Raw genomic sequence first — 18,030 nt, 5'->3', positions numbered from 1 at the left:
TAAAATATAAAACATATCATAACTTTTGCACAGGCCACATTTTATGCTTTACATAGCTGTATAGGCACTTTTGCATACAACTGTATAGAAATATACAAATGTCGTTATCATTGAAATCCTTCATTGCAGTTCTAAAGTACTGAAATGACTCTGACTCTCAAGCAGTGCATGGTTAATGAAGTACAGCGTGATACAGATCATACAGCTGTGTTTCATCAGTGTGGTATATAATCACAGATCTTCATTCGGATGCAGTGCTGGAGATGGTTGATGAGGAGCCTCGGTCAGATTCTACTGCTAAAAAAATATGAATATACATCAGTTTGACGCTCTGAGACATTAAAGAGCTTTAAATAATTCACGATGAGAGCAAAAATGTAAAATCACTGAATTACCTGAACCAGGACTGACAGGTCTGAAACCTGAAATAGAGATCAGTGATTATCATCTTGTATGTTACATGTATGTTACATTAGAACGGAAATATGTGCTTTAAAATGTATGTAATTAAAATAATACGAACTATCCTCATTACTGAACAAGTGTTGTGTTCTTGAGGCTGAAGCTTAATATGTACATCTATCCTCACTTACCAGACTTTTGATTCTTCTTCTTCTTCCAAAAGAACAATCCAACAGACCCAATGAAGGCCAGCAGGAGAACAAACACAACTGCACCAACAATGGCACCAACCATATCTCCATCTGAAACAGATGTGCCGTACATCAGAACATCTTTAATCTGACACACCAATAAATACATGTTGAAGTTGAAATACAGTAACTTTCCTTCATTGAAATATTCCCTCACCTTGCAGGACTCTACGTTCAGTCACTGGAAGCACCATCTTCTTGTCCAGGCTGCTGTGCTGAATGATGCAGGTGTAGTGGTGTTTATTCAGCTCCTCAGGTGAGACAATCAAAACGCTCCTCTTCTGGAAGGTTCCATCCTGGTTGGGCAGCATCTCTCTGAGCTCCACATCCTCATGCAGATCCTCTCCATTCTTCTGCCAGGAGATCATCATTGCTTTGGGGTAGAATCCTGTAGCATGACACACCACTGGAGAAGAAGAGTCCTTCTGGAACAGAGACACCTCAGGAGAGACTGGAGAGAGAGAAAAATGGACCGCATTCATAAAACACACCACCAGGAAAAAGTGTGGCAGTAACGTTTGCTCATTCATAAACACTTTTCTTGATTTAAATATGACAGTATTGATTTGTAACATGTCGCCTCACAGCAAGAATGGCCTGGGTTTGATTCCCGGCCGGGCGACCAGGGTCATTTCTGTGTGGAGTTTGCCTGTTCTCCCCGTGTCTGTGTGGGTTTCCTCCGGGTACTCCGGTTTCCCCCCACAGTCCAAAAACATGCAGTCAGGCTGATTGGACACACTAAATTGCCCCTAGGTGTGAGTGTGTGTGTGTGACTCTGTATGTCTGTCTGTCTGCCCTGCGATGGACTGGCGACCTGTCCAGGGTGTATCCTGCCTTCCGCCCAATGACAGCTGGGATAGGCTCCAGCACCCCACCGCGACCCAGAAGGATAAGCGGTTTAGATGATGTATGTATGTATGTATGTATGATTCGTACACAACACAGTCCCACAAAAACATAACACCTAAACTGCTCTGATGGTAATCTGACTGTGAGAAGCTGATGTGGACTTATGCACATTCACCCACTCAGCTGATTAACCAACACATTTAAAAGACACATTTTGGTCTGTTTGGATGGAGCAGCACCGCAAACCTTCTAACTGCTGTTGTAGAAGGACAAAGGGAGGTTTTCACATTGCCACAAACGTTTGTTTTGAGAAATGCGAATTCAGGTGTTACAGATGAAGGTATGCTTAATAGATTCATCTCACACGTTCAACTTAAAACAGCATCACATTCAGTGTGTGGTGAATCTTCCTCCCTGAGTGTTTGAAGGAGGTTTAGCTTGTAATCCAAATGAGTGAAGAGGAATTTGGCCTTCTAATTACATGTTTGACTAATTCACTTTGGGTTTGGGTGTCAATTTGCAATGAATTATGAAGGAATTGAATTTACAAATGGCTTTTTATTATTAAAAAAAATAGACAAAACTGCCAAGTTTTATTAGTCTGGCCCACATGTGTCTGACCAAAGATGGGGACAACACAGAACAAAAGCGATGCATTATGCCATTTCTTTTTACTAAAAGAGTTCTCATATTCTCAATGAAAAATATGTATTTTGAAAATGCAATGCTAATACAGTATTTTAGTACTTGCTACTCTAATAGTACAGTATATGCACATGATTATTGCTGATTGATGATTGATGTGATTCTTTATGTGTCACTCAGGGCCGTGTTTACAAATGAAGAAAGACTACGACGCCATTGCTGAGCAGCATATACTCTTATTTTTAAGAATGCCCCACTGCAGCCTACTACGATCCTCATGTCAAGACCTTCAGCGTGATGACTAACGTAGGCCATGCATATTGACTGGCTACAGACTAAAGGTAGCTCAGAATGTTACATGCCTCTGAGGGAACACCTACATCAGCATAAACAATAATATGATATAGTATGCAATCTTTCCACTTTCCTAGTTTCTCTGAATTTAAATAATATGTAATACAGCCTTTTATTCATACTTTTTGAAGGGTTTTGGAGCTCTGCAGTTACAGTAACAGATCAGATCACTGTACCTTTCCTCTTCAGAGTGGATCTGCCATATTCCACATACTTCTTTAACCAGCTGATACATTCATTCTGCAGGTAGGCTGTGTGGAACCCAGCTGCACCTGCCCTCTCCCACTTGTATTTGGTAATGAGAGCTTTAGGACTGGCCGCAGTCCAGGTGACAGTGTTCAGATCCAGACTGAGGAAGTCTTCTCCATCATAACTGTACTGCCTGTATCCTCTTGTGGTTCCATCATGATGCAGCTCACAGCCGTACATCAACTGTACTGTGTGAACTCCTGCAGACACACATACACACAAACACACACACACTCACATGCACACACACACACACACACACACAAGAAGACTATAAATGATACAGGAAATACAACCATCTCTTTATCTCTGACTGAACTGTTCAACACTCCACATCAGGGGTGCTCAGTCCTGGTCCTGGAGGTCTACCATCCTGTAGAGTTTTGCTCCAACCCTAATCTAATGCACCTGATCCAGGTAATAAATGTTTGAGTGTATTCGTTCTCACCTTCGGTGTGGTTGAAGCGCTTCATTAGAACATCCACATTGAATTTGAAGCTCTTCTGATTATCCTGTGATTTCTGAGTCTCTCTGTTCCAGTGCTCAGGATCATCTGCTTCAATCTTCTTTATCCACTCATTCCTCTGGATCATCTTCCTGATGTTACTGTCATAGTACACAATCTGCTCTCCATCTACCAGACCAACAATAGTGAACTCTGGGAAATTTACTCCTGATGTGACTCCAATGTAGAAGTAGTGCAGAGAGTGGGAGGCTGAAAAAGATGAAAAAGCCAAACTTTGTGAGAGAATTGTCAAACAGTTCAAATAAAGAACATTTCTCAATGCAAGGCTGCAAAGAATTTCTGTCTTTCACCGTCTACCGTACATCGTATTGGGAAAAGATTCAGGGAAACCAGAGAAATCTCAATCTGTGTAAGGCAAGGCTGGAAACCACTGTTGAATTTGTATGACGTTCGAGCCCTCAGCTGGCATTGCATGAGGAACTGCCATGTTACTGTGTTAAATATAGCCACATGGGCTCAGGACTACACTGAAAAACTGTTGTCACTTAACTCTGCCACTCCATCAAGAAATGCAACTTGAAACTCTATTACAAGGAGAAAGCCATTCATCAGTTCTATGCAGAAACACCGCTGAGTTCTCTGGGCCCGAGCTCATCTCAGATGGTCCGAAAGACAGTGGAAATGTGTGCTGTGGTATTTGGATGGTGGATCATTCTCAGCACTGCAGTGACACATAGTGGTGGTGTGTTAGTGTGTGTTGCGCTGGTCTGAGTGGATCAGACCGAGCTGTGCTGCTGGATTTTTTAAACACTTCATTGTCACTGCCGGACTGAGAACCAACCCAAAATATCCAGTCAGCAGCGTGCATATGTGTCTAACACACCACCACCACATCAGTGTCACTGCAGTGCTGCAAATGATCCACTACCCAAATAATACCTGCTCTATGGCTGGTCCCATGGAGGTCCTGACCATTAAAGAACAGGGTAAAAGGGGGCTAACAAAGTATGCAGAGAAACAGATGGACTACAGTCTGTAATTGTAGAACAACAAAGTGCACCTATATGGTAAGTGGAGCTGATAAAATGGACAATGATGTATGGACAATGTAAAAATAAGGAGGTGTTCCTAATAAAGTGCTTAGTAATTTTAAATATTAATGAAGTTTATTAATATTTCCAGGTAAATTTCACCTAGTGGAGCTTTAGGGGAGATTAACTGGAGGTGATTATGTCGTATTACGTAGTGATTGTATCGTGATTATGTAGCGATAATATGGTGATTATATAATAATTGTATAGTGGTTATGTGGTGATTATATAGTGATCACATGGTGATTATGTATTGAATATATAGTGATTATATAGTAATTATATAGTAATTATGTAGATATTATATAGTGAAAGATTTGGCTTTTCCAACAAAGTAATTTTCTTCTTGTGAAAAAAATTAAATTAATTTTAAATAAAATTATCTTACATTGTTATCAATTAAACTACTGATGTTAAGTTAATTCATTGAATGAGCATTTTATAAAAAGCGTTCTTTGTTTTATAAGTACCACTGTGATTTTAGATATGCAGTGATTGCAAATCAAATGAAAAAATAATATTTTTGATTTTGCAGTAAATGACATCATTGCTAACTGTCATAAATTCATACACAAGTTTATGAGAGTGAAAGTTTAAAGTCCAGCTCTGTAAGACAGCTGATCACACAGATAATATTGAATACTTGACCAAATTTTCACCTGCTGATGTCAGATAAATGTTAACCGAGAGGAGAAGCAGGTATTTCAGTACCGGCGTACAGTGATCCATTTTCAGCAGAGCAGAACTTTAGAACTGTTCTTTTATAGAACTGTTTATTCCTTCATGCGTTTACTGCTTCCTTGTACAGGCAGAACCCAGGAGCACCTGAAGGAGTGGCTGGGTTGCCAGATGAATTTAACATTCATCTTAAACATCCACATTTTGTATATGTACATAACAGACTAGAACAGAAAGATATCAGAACATATAAGAGCCACAAGATTTCTGACAGAGCAACATGTGAGATGAGCCACCTGCTGTATGGCTGTATTTTGAGGTGGGTGCAGCTTTATCATCTCTTAAAAACTGATTTGCTTAAGCTGAGCCATTTTATGGCAACCCTGCCTACAGCTTTAAACACCAGCCTCTATCCAATCACATTCAGGATCAAAAGTCACTAAGATCAAATGAGCTCTCCTGGGTGATTACAGATCTAAAGATCGGTTCTGTGGCAGCTGATTGTACAAAACTCTAACAAGATAATAATAATAATAATAAAAATAATAATAATAATAATAATAATAAAATAACTAAATAAAAATAAAATAACAACAAGTCACAATAACAACACAATACAGTATATCATTGTTGTCATTAATAACTCTGTTAGAGCTGTTAGAGATGGATATATATATATATATATATATATATATATATATATATATATATATATATATATATATGGATATATATATATATGACCTACACCACCATCTGCTGGATAAAATGACATACTACTACTGCTACTACTACTTCTGCTACTACTGCTACTACTACTAATGCAAAAATTCTTCTACTAATAATTATAACAATAACAAAAATAATAACAACACAATACAGTATATGATTAGGACAACAATAAACACTGCTGTTGTTGTCATTTATGACAGAACAGAAATAAAAGATTAACAGGACGAATCTAAAGGAAATGACTTGTGTGCAGAATTTCACAACTGACTGTAGACCCTGTTAGAGCTGTTAGAGATGGATATATATTATATATATTTATTTTATATATATTAATGTTGTTTTTAAAAAGACCATTTTGTTTCTTTTAAAGTGAATTTGAAGGATTTTCATAAGTTTAATTTTTTAACAATAAAATTAAGTGACCATCCTGGCCTATTCTTCTGGACTTCTTTTCCCAGCTTAGAACTGTATAAAATCAATACATTGTGCTTAAAACTACCTGATTATTGGTGGTCTGTATGTCTGGAATAGTTCTGCAAAGTCAAAACCCCCTTCTTTCTTTCTTAAAACCAGCTTCTTAGTGCAAAAGCTTATCAATAAATGACTGACAGACAAAAACACTGCTGTGAAACATCTGACAGATCAGGTAAATTAATTAGAGCCTGATTTCATGGGTTTTACTGCGTTAGTGTTTGATCACGTAACCTAAATACCCTGTTTTTACACATGATAATGGAAATAGACTTTATAAAACAATCAGATATACTAAGCTGCTTTTGTGAAACTTTTCATGGATTCTGATGTCTTTATTTTAAAATAACCATACTAAACATCTGTAGAAACATCTGTATTTCACTTACTTTCACTTTCCTCACTCACAGTTCACACAAACTACTGACACTCTAAATCAGGACTGTGAAGTTTAACACACCACTGTTTGCAGGTGTATGTTACTGTATTATGGAGTTATAGCTGGCTATATAAACTAACCATTGCGGTCAATTATCCAGGCAGCCATGGTCAGACTCAGTCTGCAGGAGCTGGGACAGAGATATGAAATCCAACTTTGCAGTTTCACTTTCGAGTTCAACTCCCCCTTTGGCTCTCCGCTTAGCAGTTATTGGCCAGAGCTCCACACTGCCTCTCAGATTTCTACTGTGTATAAACTCTCCTGCACTCCTGCTGAGTCTCCAGAGCAGAAAGCCGAAAGATCTCCAAGAGGCTGAAGACGTCAACTGATCATTTTGTCCAGTTTAAGGAGTTCATTTCGCTCATTATGGTTCCAGTCTGCAGTGAGAGATGGGACACATCATGAAGTCCCTGCTGCTCCTCATCTTCACTCTTCATGTCTCTTCAGCAGGTCAGTCTAAAGGCTAACGCAGCACTCCAACAGTTTCCCTGCTTGGAAATTACATTCATTGTATTATAAGTGGGAAGCTCTGGGTTTAATGCTGTACATATGACAGATAACAGAGTGTATTCATACAGACTGGGCTTTAAAGTGGGAGAGTAAGAGCTGGGAATTGTGCCATTTTCCACATTTGCTACAAAGTGGAAAAACACAGATGACTCCATGAAATGATGTATAGTTGGCAACAAACTGTCCTGCTAACAATAGTGATATGAGCAGTGTTAAAGATTTAAGCAGTTACTGAAAAACACTGAAAAATGTTGTTTTAAGTGTACTTGATTCAGATGCGTACACTGATTCCCCCTGAATGAAGTATATTACATCAACACTGTTAGTAAAAATGTTACTGTGCAGGTCCAGTTTTGTTCATCAAGATACAAATAGTGTAAATGTACTCTCTAAGGTACAACAGTGGTGTTAAGGTCCTATTATTTACAAACTGTTGTTTTAAGACAGAACAATAAAATTAAAATGCTGGAGTCAGGACAGGGTGTACAGAATAGTAGTACATTTTAAAAATATAAATGCAACGAATTTCGGTACAATTACATGTGTCAAAATATTGAGATATGGATTATGACAATGTCTTTAAGTATTATGTGAAATATTTTCGCCCAGTAACTGATATTTTCCATATTGTTCACCCCTGTGGTCAGTATCCAAAATGCAACAAAATGTGCTGTCTGTGTTGCAATGGTTCCTCTTCTCTTAAGCCCAGAGGATGCGGCATCCATGATTTCCAAAATGAATTTCAAATGTTGATTCATCAGACCACAGGACACTTCGCCACTTCGCCTCTCCATCTTGAACTCCAAATGAACTCAGGCCCAGAGAAGGCGGCGGCGTTTCTGGATCCTGTTTATTTATGGTTTCTTCTTTGCATGGTAGAGTTTTAACTTGCATTTGTGGATGCAGCGACAAACTGTTTTCACAGACAGAGTTTTTTTCAGAAATGTTCCTGAGCCCATGCAGCAATGTCCATTACAGAATCATATCTGTTTTTAATGCAGTGCTGCTTGAGTGCCTGGAAATCACAGCCATCCACCGTTGGTTTTCAGTCTTGTCCCTTCTGTACAGAGATTTCTAATGATTCTTCTGCATCTTTTAACAAAATTATGTACCATAGATGATGAAATGAATGTTCTTTGCTGTTTTATGTTGAGAAACTTTATTCTTGAATTGTTGCACTATTTGCCCATGCAGTCATTCAGAAGTAAAGATGGGGAGGGGTTCACCACTCTGTGAAAGACTGTTTTATACCCAATCATGTCACGAACATGTTGCCAAATAACCTAATTAGTTGTCAGATATTCCACCAGATGTTTTTTTTAGCATTACACAACTTTATCAGTCTGTTTTTCTCACCGTCCCAACTTTTATTTGCTGGTATCAAATTAAAAAACAATAAAATTTCTCAGTTTTAACATTTTATTTTATGTACATTGTGCACAGTGTCCCAACGTTTTTGGAAACAGGGTTAATAGTAATAGTGAACCTTCAAGTGTGGGGTGTGGGGTTTGAAGGGATGTCATGTACTGACAACTGTATCTCCCTCACTTTTATAATAGCTGCTACATCCCCTATAGTTATTTACGAAAAGTTGCAGAGGAGAGAGTGTGCAGTCTTGAACAGCAGCAAAACTAGGCTTGCCTAGACTTGTTTGTCAATTGTTCCTCATGGCTACACATAGCAGTAGTTGCTCACTTTCCCTCAGGGAAGGAATGTGGTAGGGAAAGTGTAAGATCAATAAGAAAGCAGCAGTTAGAAAACGCTAAACTGGCTTTACTTGTACCTTATTACAATTATTACAATTCCATTCTCATAATGATCATAACCTACATACTCATAATGATCATTGATTTAAAAACTACAAAACTCAAAAAAGAACCAGAATACCATAAAAAAGGTATGAAATGTTTACCTTGACTCTTGCTTTCTCTTCATAGACTGCGAGATCATGATAGTGGTGATAATAACTTGGCCACTGATGTTGGTTAAACATTGGCAAAACATGCATGACTGCTCAAACTAACCAGCTAACAGTGCAAGAAGCAAAACCTGTGAGCAGTCAAACAACACACTGTATGGAACTAACAAAAACTCAGCCTAGCTGTCTTATCTGGGATCTGTTAGATTTGTCTAAATCCAATGTTTTGTTTTTTCCCCCCATCGGCTTACATGCACATGCAAGCATGCAAGCACAAGAAACTTGTTCCCAACACAACATAGTCACATGTAAATTCCTGTCAATATGCAGTGCTGTTTGCTGAACCAGTCACATACACACCTTATAGCTGCAACCTTTTCACCTCTAAAAGCTCCCTCACAAGTTATTACATGAAATGGTTATGGAGACACTGCCTGATGTCTGAGAAATTGTTTCAAAATAGTTTTGAGATTTTGTTTTGAATTTTTTCTTTTATATACATTCAAGGTGGAGGTATAAAAGCAGGGCGTTAAATAGGAATAAATAGGACAAGACTTGCAACTATTTTAGCATCATGAACAGCCCATATAAAAATTCAGAACAGTGCAGGTTCAATGGCCATTTTGGATAGTAAATAAAATGATTTACTTTGCATAGCAAAGAAAAAAGAGTGAATAGGTTTCTCTCCAATTTAATGTCTAGACAAGAGAATTTTGTATAAACTATTAGTAAGCATTACAGTATTAGAGAAGAAATGATGCAAGCTATTAATTTTTATTTATTTATTTATTTTGTCCAGGAAGCTTATTTTAACATAAATACTTTATTCAAGAGATTTGTTTTAAGAACTACTTAAATGACCCAATTCTAGTTCAGCATACCAGCCTCTATGCAGCTTGGTTGGAACATCCAAAAACATGCTTCCAAAAAACAAACACCTAAATATGCGTTTATAGTGGTTAGTTTGCTTCCATTATGGTGCTGCAATGTCCTTATACAACCAATGCTATGAAAAAGAAACATTATGAACAAAAAAGCCTAACATTTGTGCCCTGGGCCTGTAACTTAATGATCCAGGCCTGCATGATATCGCTAAACATATCATATTGCTCAACTCTAAATGACTATTAGTATCTAATGACTGATAATGATAAAGATTTCAGTAGTTAAATATTGGTACGAATCACTGTTAGAGCTACACTTTCAGGATAAAAGGTACTAAACTGTCACTGGGGTGGAAACTTAAGGGGAACATTTTTAGTACCTTTAGTTAGGGAACATGATAGTAGCATATTCAGTTTTAATTAATTTTTATAAAGTCGCACTGACTCCACACACACCATCCTGACTCCGGCCTTTTTACAAACCCCATTTCCGGAAAAATTGGGACATTTTATAAAATGCAGTAAAAGCAAGAATCTGTAAATTGTTAATTCTATTGAACTTTTATTTAACTGACAAATGTACAAAGAAAAGATTCCCAACTTTTCCAGAAATAGTGTTTGTATTTTATTGCGCTGTTTTAAAACATTTGGTTGTGAAATGGTACAAATACACACCTTTTCTCTAGGAAAAAGTGATTTAAGGTACACAGTAGGAAATGAAGAACCATGTTGTGTCTTTGAGAGTTCATTTACACTGGTCTGTATTCAAGAAACATCACACAGTAGGAGCTGAAATGGATCATATTCCTCTCTTATCTCCATTGATGTTTTTTAACTGGAACAGATCCTAGATCAGCTCCTGCTCTGAGAAGTTTCATGAATACGGGCCATTGTTTGTACCTGGATGAACAAAAATGTATCTGAACTGTACCTTTTTTCTGACAGTATAGTAATAGATATAGAGTCCAGTTTAAGTAAGTAAGTAAGTAAGTAAATCTCACATACCCTTTTTTCAGTCCTACAGGAAAGAAATATTTTCAATAAAAAATAGATGTAAAATAAAAAAGTAGTGAAGAGGTACATCCTTTTTAGTTGTCTAGCTAGCTAGCTGCTATTCCCTGCATTTGTTTCCATGTGCAGGCAAGCGAGTTGCCCATTCAGAGCAGAAAGAAACGTATTAAATCTGCATTGGGCTTTAAGATAGACATGTGTTTAGGACACACTGTGGTAAAAAGGCATTTTTGCAGCTTAAAAACATGTAGAATCCATACAGAATCTAAAACATTTGTGCAGAAGTGACCAAAAAGCTCTTTTGAGCTGGTTTAAAGGACACAGTTTTTCTCCTGCATCACTCATCAGTGACCCATTTAAACAGCAACCACGTCCCCCCAGATTAGCATTTTGTGCTGCTTGATATGACAATAATCAGTATTTTTTGTTAACTTGTTTCACTAAAAAGCACAAATATACACACACAAATCACCTAAGCCGCTTATGTGTCTGGGTCATGGGGGGGTGCTGGAGACTATCCCAGCGATCATTGGGCGGAAGGCAGGAAACACCCTAGACAGGTCGCCAGTCCATCACAGGGCAGACACACAGATGTACACAGTCACACACACACACACTCACACCTAGGGGCCAATTTAGCATCTCCAATTGGCCTGACTGTATTTTTGAGCTGTGGGAGGAAACCGGAGCACCCAGAGAACATGCAAACCCCACACAGAGAGGACCCTTGTCGCCTGGCCAGGGAATTGAACCCAGACCCTTCTTATAAAAGTGCTTATTTCAATTAGCCTCACTTAATGTTGCCAAACAGTTCACTCCAGGCTCAGTGTGTTCCACTAACAAAATCCAAGTGAGATCTGTTTCTGCTGAGTCAGGCAGCAATTCAGTAAAATGAACGCTTCATTTAAACAGCCCAGATAGTCGAGCTCAGATACAGCGATTTATCAGCTAAATCAAAGCACTCAAAAGAAAGAAATTCCAGAGAAAAGTCTTCCAATTGTGGCAAATGTCCTGACTCTTCTGATCCTCCTGGTGTTACATACTCAGAATCTGTAAATGCTGTTAATAATAATAATAATTATTATTATTATTGAAAAACAATCTTCCCCAGAGGCCTTGTAATGTTCAGCAGTACAAATTAGAGTGGCTGTGTAAACACAATTCTTTCATGTTTACAGCACACTTCAGTGATACTCCATGGCAGTAGTTGGAAATAACTTTTTGTCAAGAGAGTCATCAATGGAATTTGCTGCATTAAAAGCACTTTTCCTCTGTTCAAACTCGCAGGAGCAGAACTACTGCAAAGTCTTTGTGTGCTCTTTTTACACCATGACTATTCATGCAATGAAATGATAAAATCACAAACCTGCCCATAATGATTCATATTTAAAAGTTAAAATAGCATTTGAGCTTCTGCGTATCCAGACACTGTAAACAGAAAACAACAGTTATTTGGTCAGTTAACTCAAAATTTTATGGCAGCATGGTAGCTAACTTTTTTTGATTTATGGTTGTAGTTATCTGAGTAGTAATTTAAATGATAGTTTCTTTATCTTTACAGCCTCTCACTCTCTGGACTACTTCTTCACTGGAGTCACACCAGGAACCAGCTTCCCAGAGTTCACTGCTGTCGGTCAGTTGGATGGACTTCAAGGAGGGTATTATGACAGTAACAGCAGGGAAGTGATCCTAACGGGAGAGTGGATAAAGAACAACACGGATGAAGAGCACTGGAATGAGGTAACACAGAGGTCCCGTCGTTATCAGGAGGACTTCAAATTCAGTTTAGCTGCAGCAATGAGGCTCTTCAATCACACTGAAGGTATGTGTGTGCATACACAATGCATGTGTGCTCATATACAGCACTATGTAAAAGTTAGGCAGAAAAATAATGCCAGCAGTGAAACATGGTGGTGGTAGCATGGTGGTATGATCCTTTATTAAGTAAAGCTGTGATAGATTTGCAGAAGATGTAACAGGACTCATGTCTTCTAGAAAGTTTCACGTTCCACAGAACAACGTTCCCGAAAGGCTTGGGGGTCAACAAGGTGTTTTTTGGCAAATATAGGACAAGCCTTTATGTTCCTTTGGGTTAGTGGAATAAATGTTAACCTTATCTGAGGTGAGCAAGGTCTAAAGTTCCTTAGATGTTCATCAGGATTCTTCTGTGACTTCCACGATGAGTTGTCACTGTGCTCTTGGAGGAGTTTTTGTAAGCCATTGTGAAATAAAATGATGTTGAGAAATTTCATTCGTTCATTTTGGCCGCAGTATCAACAGAAAGCAGGACATACATGACCAAAACAACTGTGGGAAAATCCCAGTATATGTAATATGGCTGCAGTCCTACAGCCAGAAAAACAACACTCTTGAACTCAGAGGCATAGAAAATGTACAAAATTAATATCACAAATATAACAAAATTAATACCCAGTTCTACAAAAACTGCAGCACCAAAAAAATATAACTATGAAAATACACTTTTTTTCTTGTGCTGCTGATGTTTCAATGAATATTGAGAGGAACAACACAGTGTGATGCGCTCATATTTGTCTCTGCAGGGATTCACACGTGGCAGTGGACGTGCGGCTGTGAGCTTCATGATGGTGGAACCAAAAGAGGATACAGCCAATATGGTTATGATGGAGAAGACTTCCTCAGTCTGGATCTGAACACTGTCACCTGGACTGCAGCTACCAATGAAGCTGTTATTATAAAACAGGACTGGGGGTCACCTAAAGCTTTAAACCATAAGATCTTTCTGGGGAACACCTGTATTGAGTGGTTACAGAAGTATGTGGTTTATGGCAGAGCCACTCTGGAGCGGAGAGGTAAAGTGTGTGAGCTGATCTGTTACTGTGCTGATCTTAGCTGTACTGGGCCATAAGCAAAATTTAAACACAACTTAAACCACATATCTGCATCCTCCACCACCCTTCCCCTTAATTCCCTTTATGACAATCATCTGCTGCTTTAGTCCTCATCAGCAGTGAACCTGAGCAACACCAGTGAAATATAATAAACTGCTAATATCTGTTATAATGTCCCAGTTTAATAATATTGTTTACCCCATCTCTCTCTCACTCTCTCTCTCTCTCTCTCTCTCTCTCTCTCTCCAGTCTCTCCTGAGGTGTCTCTGTTCCAGAAGAATTCTTCTTCTCCAGTGGTGTGTCACGCTACAGGTTTCTTCCCCAAAGCAGTTAAAATCTCCTGGCAGAGGAATGGAGAGGATCTGCTTGAGGACGTGGAGCTCAGAGAGACGCTACCCAACCAGGATGGAACCTTTCAGAGGAGGAGCGTTCTGACTGTCTCACCTGAGGAGCTGGACAAACACCACTACACCTGCATCATTCAGCACAGCAGCCTGGAGCAGGAGATACCTGTAAGACCTGTGCTACCTGTGATGAATCCCAAAGGTAAGAGAAATAAGATATATTTCTGTTGTGAAAGTCATTGATGAGCCCAATTATGATAATAATCATGATCTTTAACCAATTTAGTTTCAGATGGAGTCTTTATTGGTATCATCATCGGTGCATTGGTGACTGTTCTCCTCGTTATCATCGGTGTTGGAGTTCTTGTATGGATGAAGTAGAAGAAGCCTGGCAAAAGAAGAAAATAAACATGTGCCGACATTTTATTGGCATGTGCCCAGGGGCCTGAGCCACTAGAGGGGGCCCGCAAGCTAAACAGATGTTTTAACTCGTGGTGTGAACTTTACAAGCAGAACAACAAAAAAAAGGAAGCGTTTTCAACCTTATGGTCAATCATAATCCTGATGCTTATCTCTAAAAGTCTGCTTCATTTTCTCCTCCAATCACAATTAGCAACCGTTCCACTATCCTCCATTGCCTCGGTCAAGCTTTCAGGGATTTACATTGTTTTTTTAACATTGAGCCAGTGTTCCTTTGAATGCACTGTGAATGTAAATAGGGGCCCACCAAATATTTATGCCCAGGGGCCGAAAACATGATGATCTGGGTCTAAGCTGTTTACTGCATTTATACAGTATACTGTATAAATATATACAATACTTTATGAATATTAAAATGTAATTTTTGTGTAATTTTGATGTATTTTTGTATTCTACATCATTAGCTTTTTAACCCCCCCGCAGATGTTTGGAAATCCCCATATGTGTAAGTGAATGTTTATGGATCTTACGTCATACTAAAAACAAATTATTTAGTTGCTTTGTTTAATCAAATCATTGCCCACCAACTTATACAGAATTTAATAAGAGGCTTCACGCTGAATTAAGATAATAAAATACATAACATAATAATAATAATAATAATATAATAATGATGATATAAAATTATAATCATATCAATACATTTTGTACACTAATGACCTTTTTTTGTGTTTGTATTTCTAGGACAGAGATGAAGAAGCAGATGATGAATGATTCTGAATTGATTCTGAATGAAGAGTTGATTCAGAGTCAACCAGTGCTTATAATACACAAACATCTTTCTTCATTAACTTTTAATTTGGAAACTATTTCTCTTTTTGGTTTGATTTTTCTGTTTTTGCTTTTGGTACCATGGCCATTGGGAAAGTGTCATTGAAGCAGCTTCAGACTTTTATTCTGTAGTGTCTCGAAACTACATCACATTCTGATATTTGTTGAATTAAATATGATGCATTTGTTTGTGTATTCCCAAACTTGCCTTATTAAAACACTCTGAAACTCATCACTGCACTGCGTTATGCTCAGTTTCAGATTGGACTTCCTTTAGGTCAGACTCTCTGGAAATAAGTTGAAGTTTAAGGAATTCATTTTCTTTTCAGTTTATGTTCATGGAACTGAAGCCCAAGTTTAGAGTAGAAACTCTTCTATTTCTTCCTTGTCACTGTAGTCCTTTCACTGAACTGAATCACAATAGACATAGAGGTGCAGCCCATTTAGAGTGATACATGAGGCAATGATTAATATTCATAATGGATATTCCAGTTTTTTCGTAAACTTTTAATGTTGTTTATACTAAGAGCCAAATACAGTCATTAAATCACAAAGCTCTTTGTCATTAACAATGTTCAGTGTAAACATTTGCTCTATAAGAAGTAGAGATGCATTGATACTGATACTGGTATCAGGTATTGGCCTGCTACAGCACTTATTTACTTGACTCTTGATCATAAAAACACACTGATACCAACTTCTAATACCAGCTGATACTATGTGATGTAAGTGTAGTGTCACTGCTGGGCTACTAAAGAACGACTCAAGCTGGCAGTGGACGAGGGTCTACTCTCAGAACAAAGTATTACTGACTCTGTGGCTGAAACACAAACTTGCTGGTCACTTGTATTCCGCCTGGTATGTGCTCTCCAGACACACGATTCTAGCTCGTTGCTAAACACACACAAACACAACCTCTTCAATAACCATATTTATTGCTTTATTTATTTTATTTTGAACAGCTGATGTAAATTCCTTTTTTTTTTTATTTCTTTTGTTTTATTTTTTTTTCTTTTTTATACATTGCCATGAAGAAGTGTTTGTCCCTCACCTGATTTCGTCTATTTTTGCAAAACCTATATCACCCATGTGAAAAAGTAAATGCTCCCTAAACCCTTGGCTGTAACAACTGCAATCAAACATTTGTGATAACTTGCGATGAATCTTGTGTCACGCTTTTTTGTATAGTTGTTTAAATTCAGCTACATCGGATGGTTTTCAAGCCTGAAATGCCTGTTTAAGGTCTTGCCACAGTGTCTCAATGGGATTTAGGTCAGCACTTTGACTCAGCCAATCGAAAACCTTAATTTTGTTTCTTTTGAGCCATTCAGAGGTGGACCTGCTTTTGCGCTTTCAATCATTGCTGCATAACCCAAATATACTTGAGCTTTAGGTCACAAATTGACTAGCAGACATTCTCCTTCAGGATTTTCTGATAGACAGTAGAATTCATGGTTCCATCAGTTATGACAAGTCATCCAGGTCCTGCAGAAGCAAAGCAGCCCCAGACCATCACACCACCACCACCATGTTTTACTGCTGGTATAATGTTCCTATGGTGGAATGCAGTGTTAGCTTTATGTTAGATATAAAGGGACCCATGTCTTCCAAAAAGTTCCACCTTTGACTCATCAGTCCACAGAATATTATTCCAAAAGTCTTGGGGTGGGGATCATCTAGATGTTTTTTTGGCAAATGCAAGACGAGCTTTTGTGTTCTTTTTGGTCAGCAGAGGTTTGCACCTTGCAACTGTCTCATTGATGCCATTTGTGCCCAGTGTCTTTCTTACTGTAGACTCGTGTACCTTGACCTTAACTGAGGCAAGTGAGGCCTGCAGTCCTTTAGATGTTTGTCTGGGTTCTTTTGTGACCTCCTGGATGAGACTTTCGATGTGCTCTTGGTGAAATTTTGGTAGGTCGGCCACTCCTGGGAGGGTTCACCACTGCCATATCTTTTGCATTTGGGCATAAAGACTATCACTGCAGTTTGTTTGAGTCCCACAATCTTAGCAATGTCTTTGTAACCCATTCCAGACTGGTAGATAGCAATGACTTCTGTATGCATCTGTATTTGAATCTCTTTAGAACGTGGCATCATGTGCTGCTTTCTGAAACTTTCTAACCTGCTTCGCACGGCCAGACAGGTTCTATTTAAGTGATGCTTAGATTTAACAGGTCTGGCAGTAATCATGCTTGAATGTGGTTAGTAAAATTGAATAGTCAACTGAATTTGGTTAACTGGTTGATTTAGTAGCTAAGGGGACATTTACTTTTTCACACAAGGCCAGGTAGGACTGAACAGCATTTTCCTTCAATAAATGAAATTAGCATTTATAAACTGCATTTTGTTTTTGTTTAGGCTATTTTTGTCTGTTATTAGTCGTAGTTTGATGATCTTAAACATTCAAGTGTAACACAGATGCAAACATAGAAGAAATTGGGAATACACACCCAAAAATATGTGGACACCTGACCATCACATCTATACAGTATGAACTATGGAAGGAGTGTATCTTATCTGCTGACACGCAATTTATCAGCCTGTGTATCAATGGAAAGAGACCACCATATGACCATTAACTCTTTAACTGACCAGGGTCCACCAACAAGTTTAAT

General features: G+C 38.3%; 2 protein-coding genes across 8 annotated transcripts; one reads left to right on the top strand and one right to left on the bottom strand.

Moving 5' to 3' along the window:
• Positions 1–24: 24 nt before the first annotated feature.
• On the bottom strand, positions 25–9,162 carry LOC118826925 (H-2 class I histocompatibility antigen, Q10 alpha chain-like). Of its 6 annotated transcripts, none has more exons than XM_036598007.1 (7): positions 9,050–9,162; positions 3,199–3,465; positions 2,678–2,950; positions 811–1,104; positions 594–704; positions 396–422; positions 25–297 (listed from the first exon to the last, which is right to left on the bottom strand). In XM_036598007.1, the coding sequence occupies exons 2-7, from the start codon at positions 3,341–3,343 to the stop codon at positions 242–244; spliced, it is 906 nt and encodes a 301-aa protein (XP_036453900.1). In that variant the 5' UTR covers positions 3,344–3,465; positions 9,050–9,162; the 3' UTR covers positions 25–241. The 6 variants fall into 6 exon arrangements, with proteins under 6 accessions (XP_036453900.1, XP_036453898.1, XP_036453899.1 ...); XM_036598005.1 differs by lacking the exon at positions 9,050–9,162 and adding an exon at positions 6,708–6,806; XM_036598006.1 differs by lacking the exon at positions 9,050–9,162 and adding an exon at positions 5,019–5,263.
• On the top strand, positions 6,889–15,508 carry LOC118826926 (major histocompatibility complex class I-related gene protein-like). Of its 2 annotated transcripts, XR_005008821.1 has the most exons (6): positions 6,889–7,077; positions 12,512–12,772; positions 13,512–13,781; positions 14,070–14,366; positions 14,451–15,089; positions 15,329–15,508. XR_005008821.1 is itself a non-coding variant. In XM_036598008.1 (5 exons), exons 1-5 carry the CDS (start codon positions 7,017–7,019, stop codon positions 14,543–14,545), a joined length of 984 nt encoding a protein of 327 aa, XP_036453901.1. In that variant the 5' UTR covers positions 6,889–7,016; the 3' UTR covers positions 14,546–15,122. The 2 variants fall into 2 exon arrangements, 1 of the variants encoding a protein (XP_036453901.1); XM_036598008.1 differs by lacking the exon at positions 15,329–15,508 and having other exon boundaries at positions 14,451–15,122.
• The last annotated feature ends 2,522 nt before the right edge of the window (positions 15,509–18,030 follow it).

This window comes from Colossoma macropomum, unplaced genomic scaffold, assembly GCF_904425465.1.
Source record: "Colossoma macropomum unplaced genomic scaffold, Colossoma_macropomum, whole genome shotgun sequence".
Lineage (NCBI taxonomy): Eukaryota > Metazoa > Chordata > Actinopteri > Characiformes > Serrasalmidae > Colossoma > Colossoma macropomum.
The sequence above is the reverse complement of the archived record's forward strand: the minus strand, read 5'-3'. Positions and strand labels throughout refer to the sequence as shown.

What these genes read in the sequence shown, in the direction of transcription:
- LOC118826925 (XM_036598001.1), bottom strand. Translation starts at nt 5,036, where the DNA reads ATGGATCACTGTACGCCGGTACTGAAATACCTGCTTCTCCTCTCGGTT. An exon ending in TGAACGTAGAGTCCTGCAAG is followed by an intron (nt 705 to 810) that starts GTGAGGGAATAT and finishes CATCTGTTTCAG; the next exon opens with ATGGAGATATGGTTGGTGCC. An exon ending in GAAGAAGAATCAAAAGTCTG is followed by an intron (nt 423 to 593) that starts GTAAGTGAGGAT and finishes TCTCTATTTCAG; the next exon opens with GTTTCAGACCTGTCAGTCCT.
- LOC118826926 (XM_036598008.1), top strand. Translation starts at nt 7,017, where the DNA reads ATGGGACACATCATGAAGTCCCTGCTGCTCCTCATCTTCACTCTTCAT. An exon ending in AGCCACTCTGGAGCGGAGAG is followed by an intron (nt 13,782 to 14,069) that starts GTAAAGTGTGTG and finishes CTCTCTCTCCAG; the next exon opens with TCTCTCCTGAGGTGTCTCTG. An exon ending in ACCTGTGATGAATCCCAAAG is followed by an intron (nt 14,367 to 14,450) that starts GTAAGAGAAATA and finishes TAACCAATTTAG; the next exon opens with TTTCAGATGGAGTCTTTATT.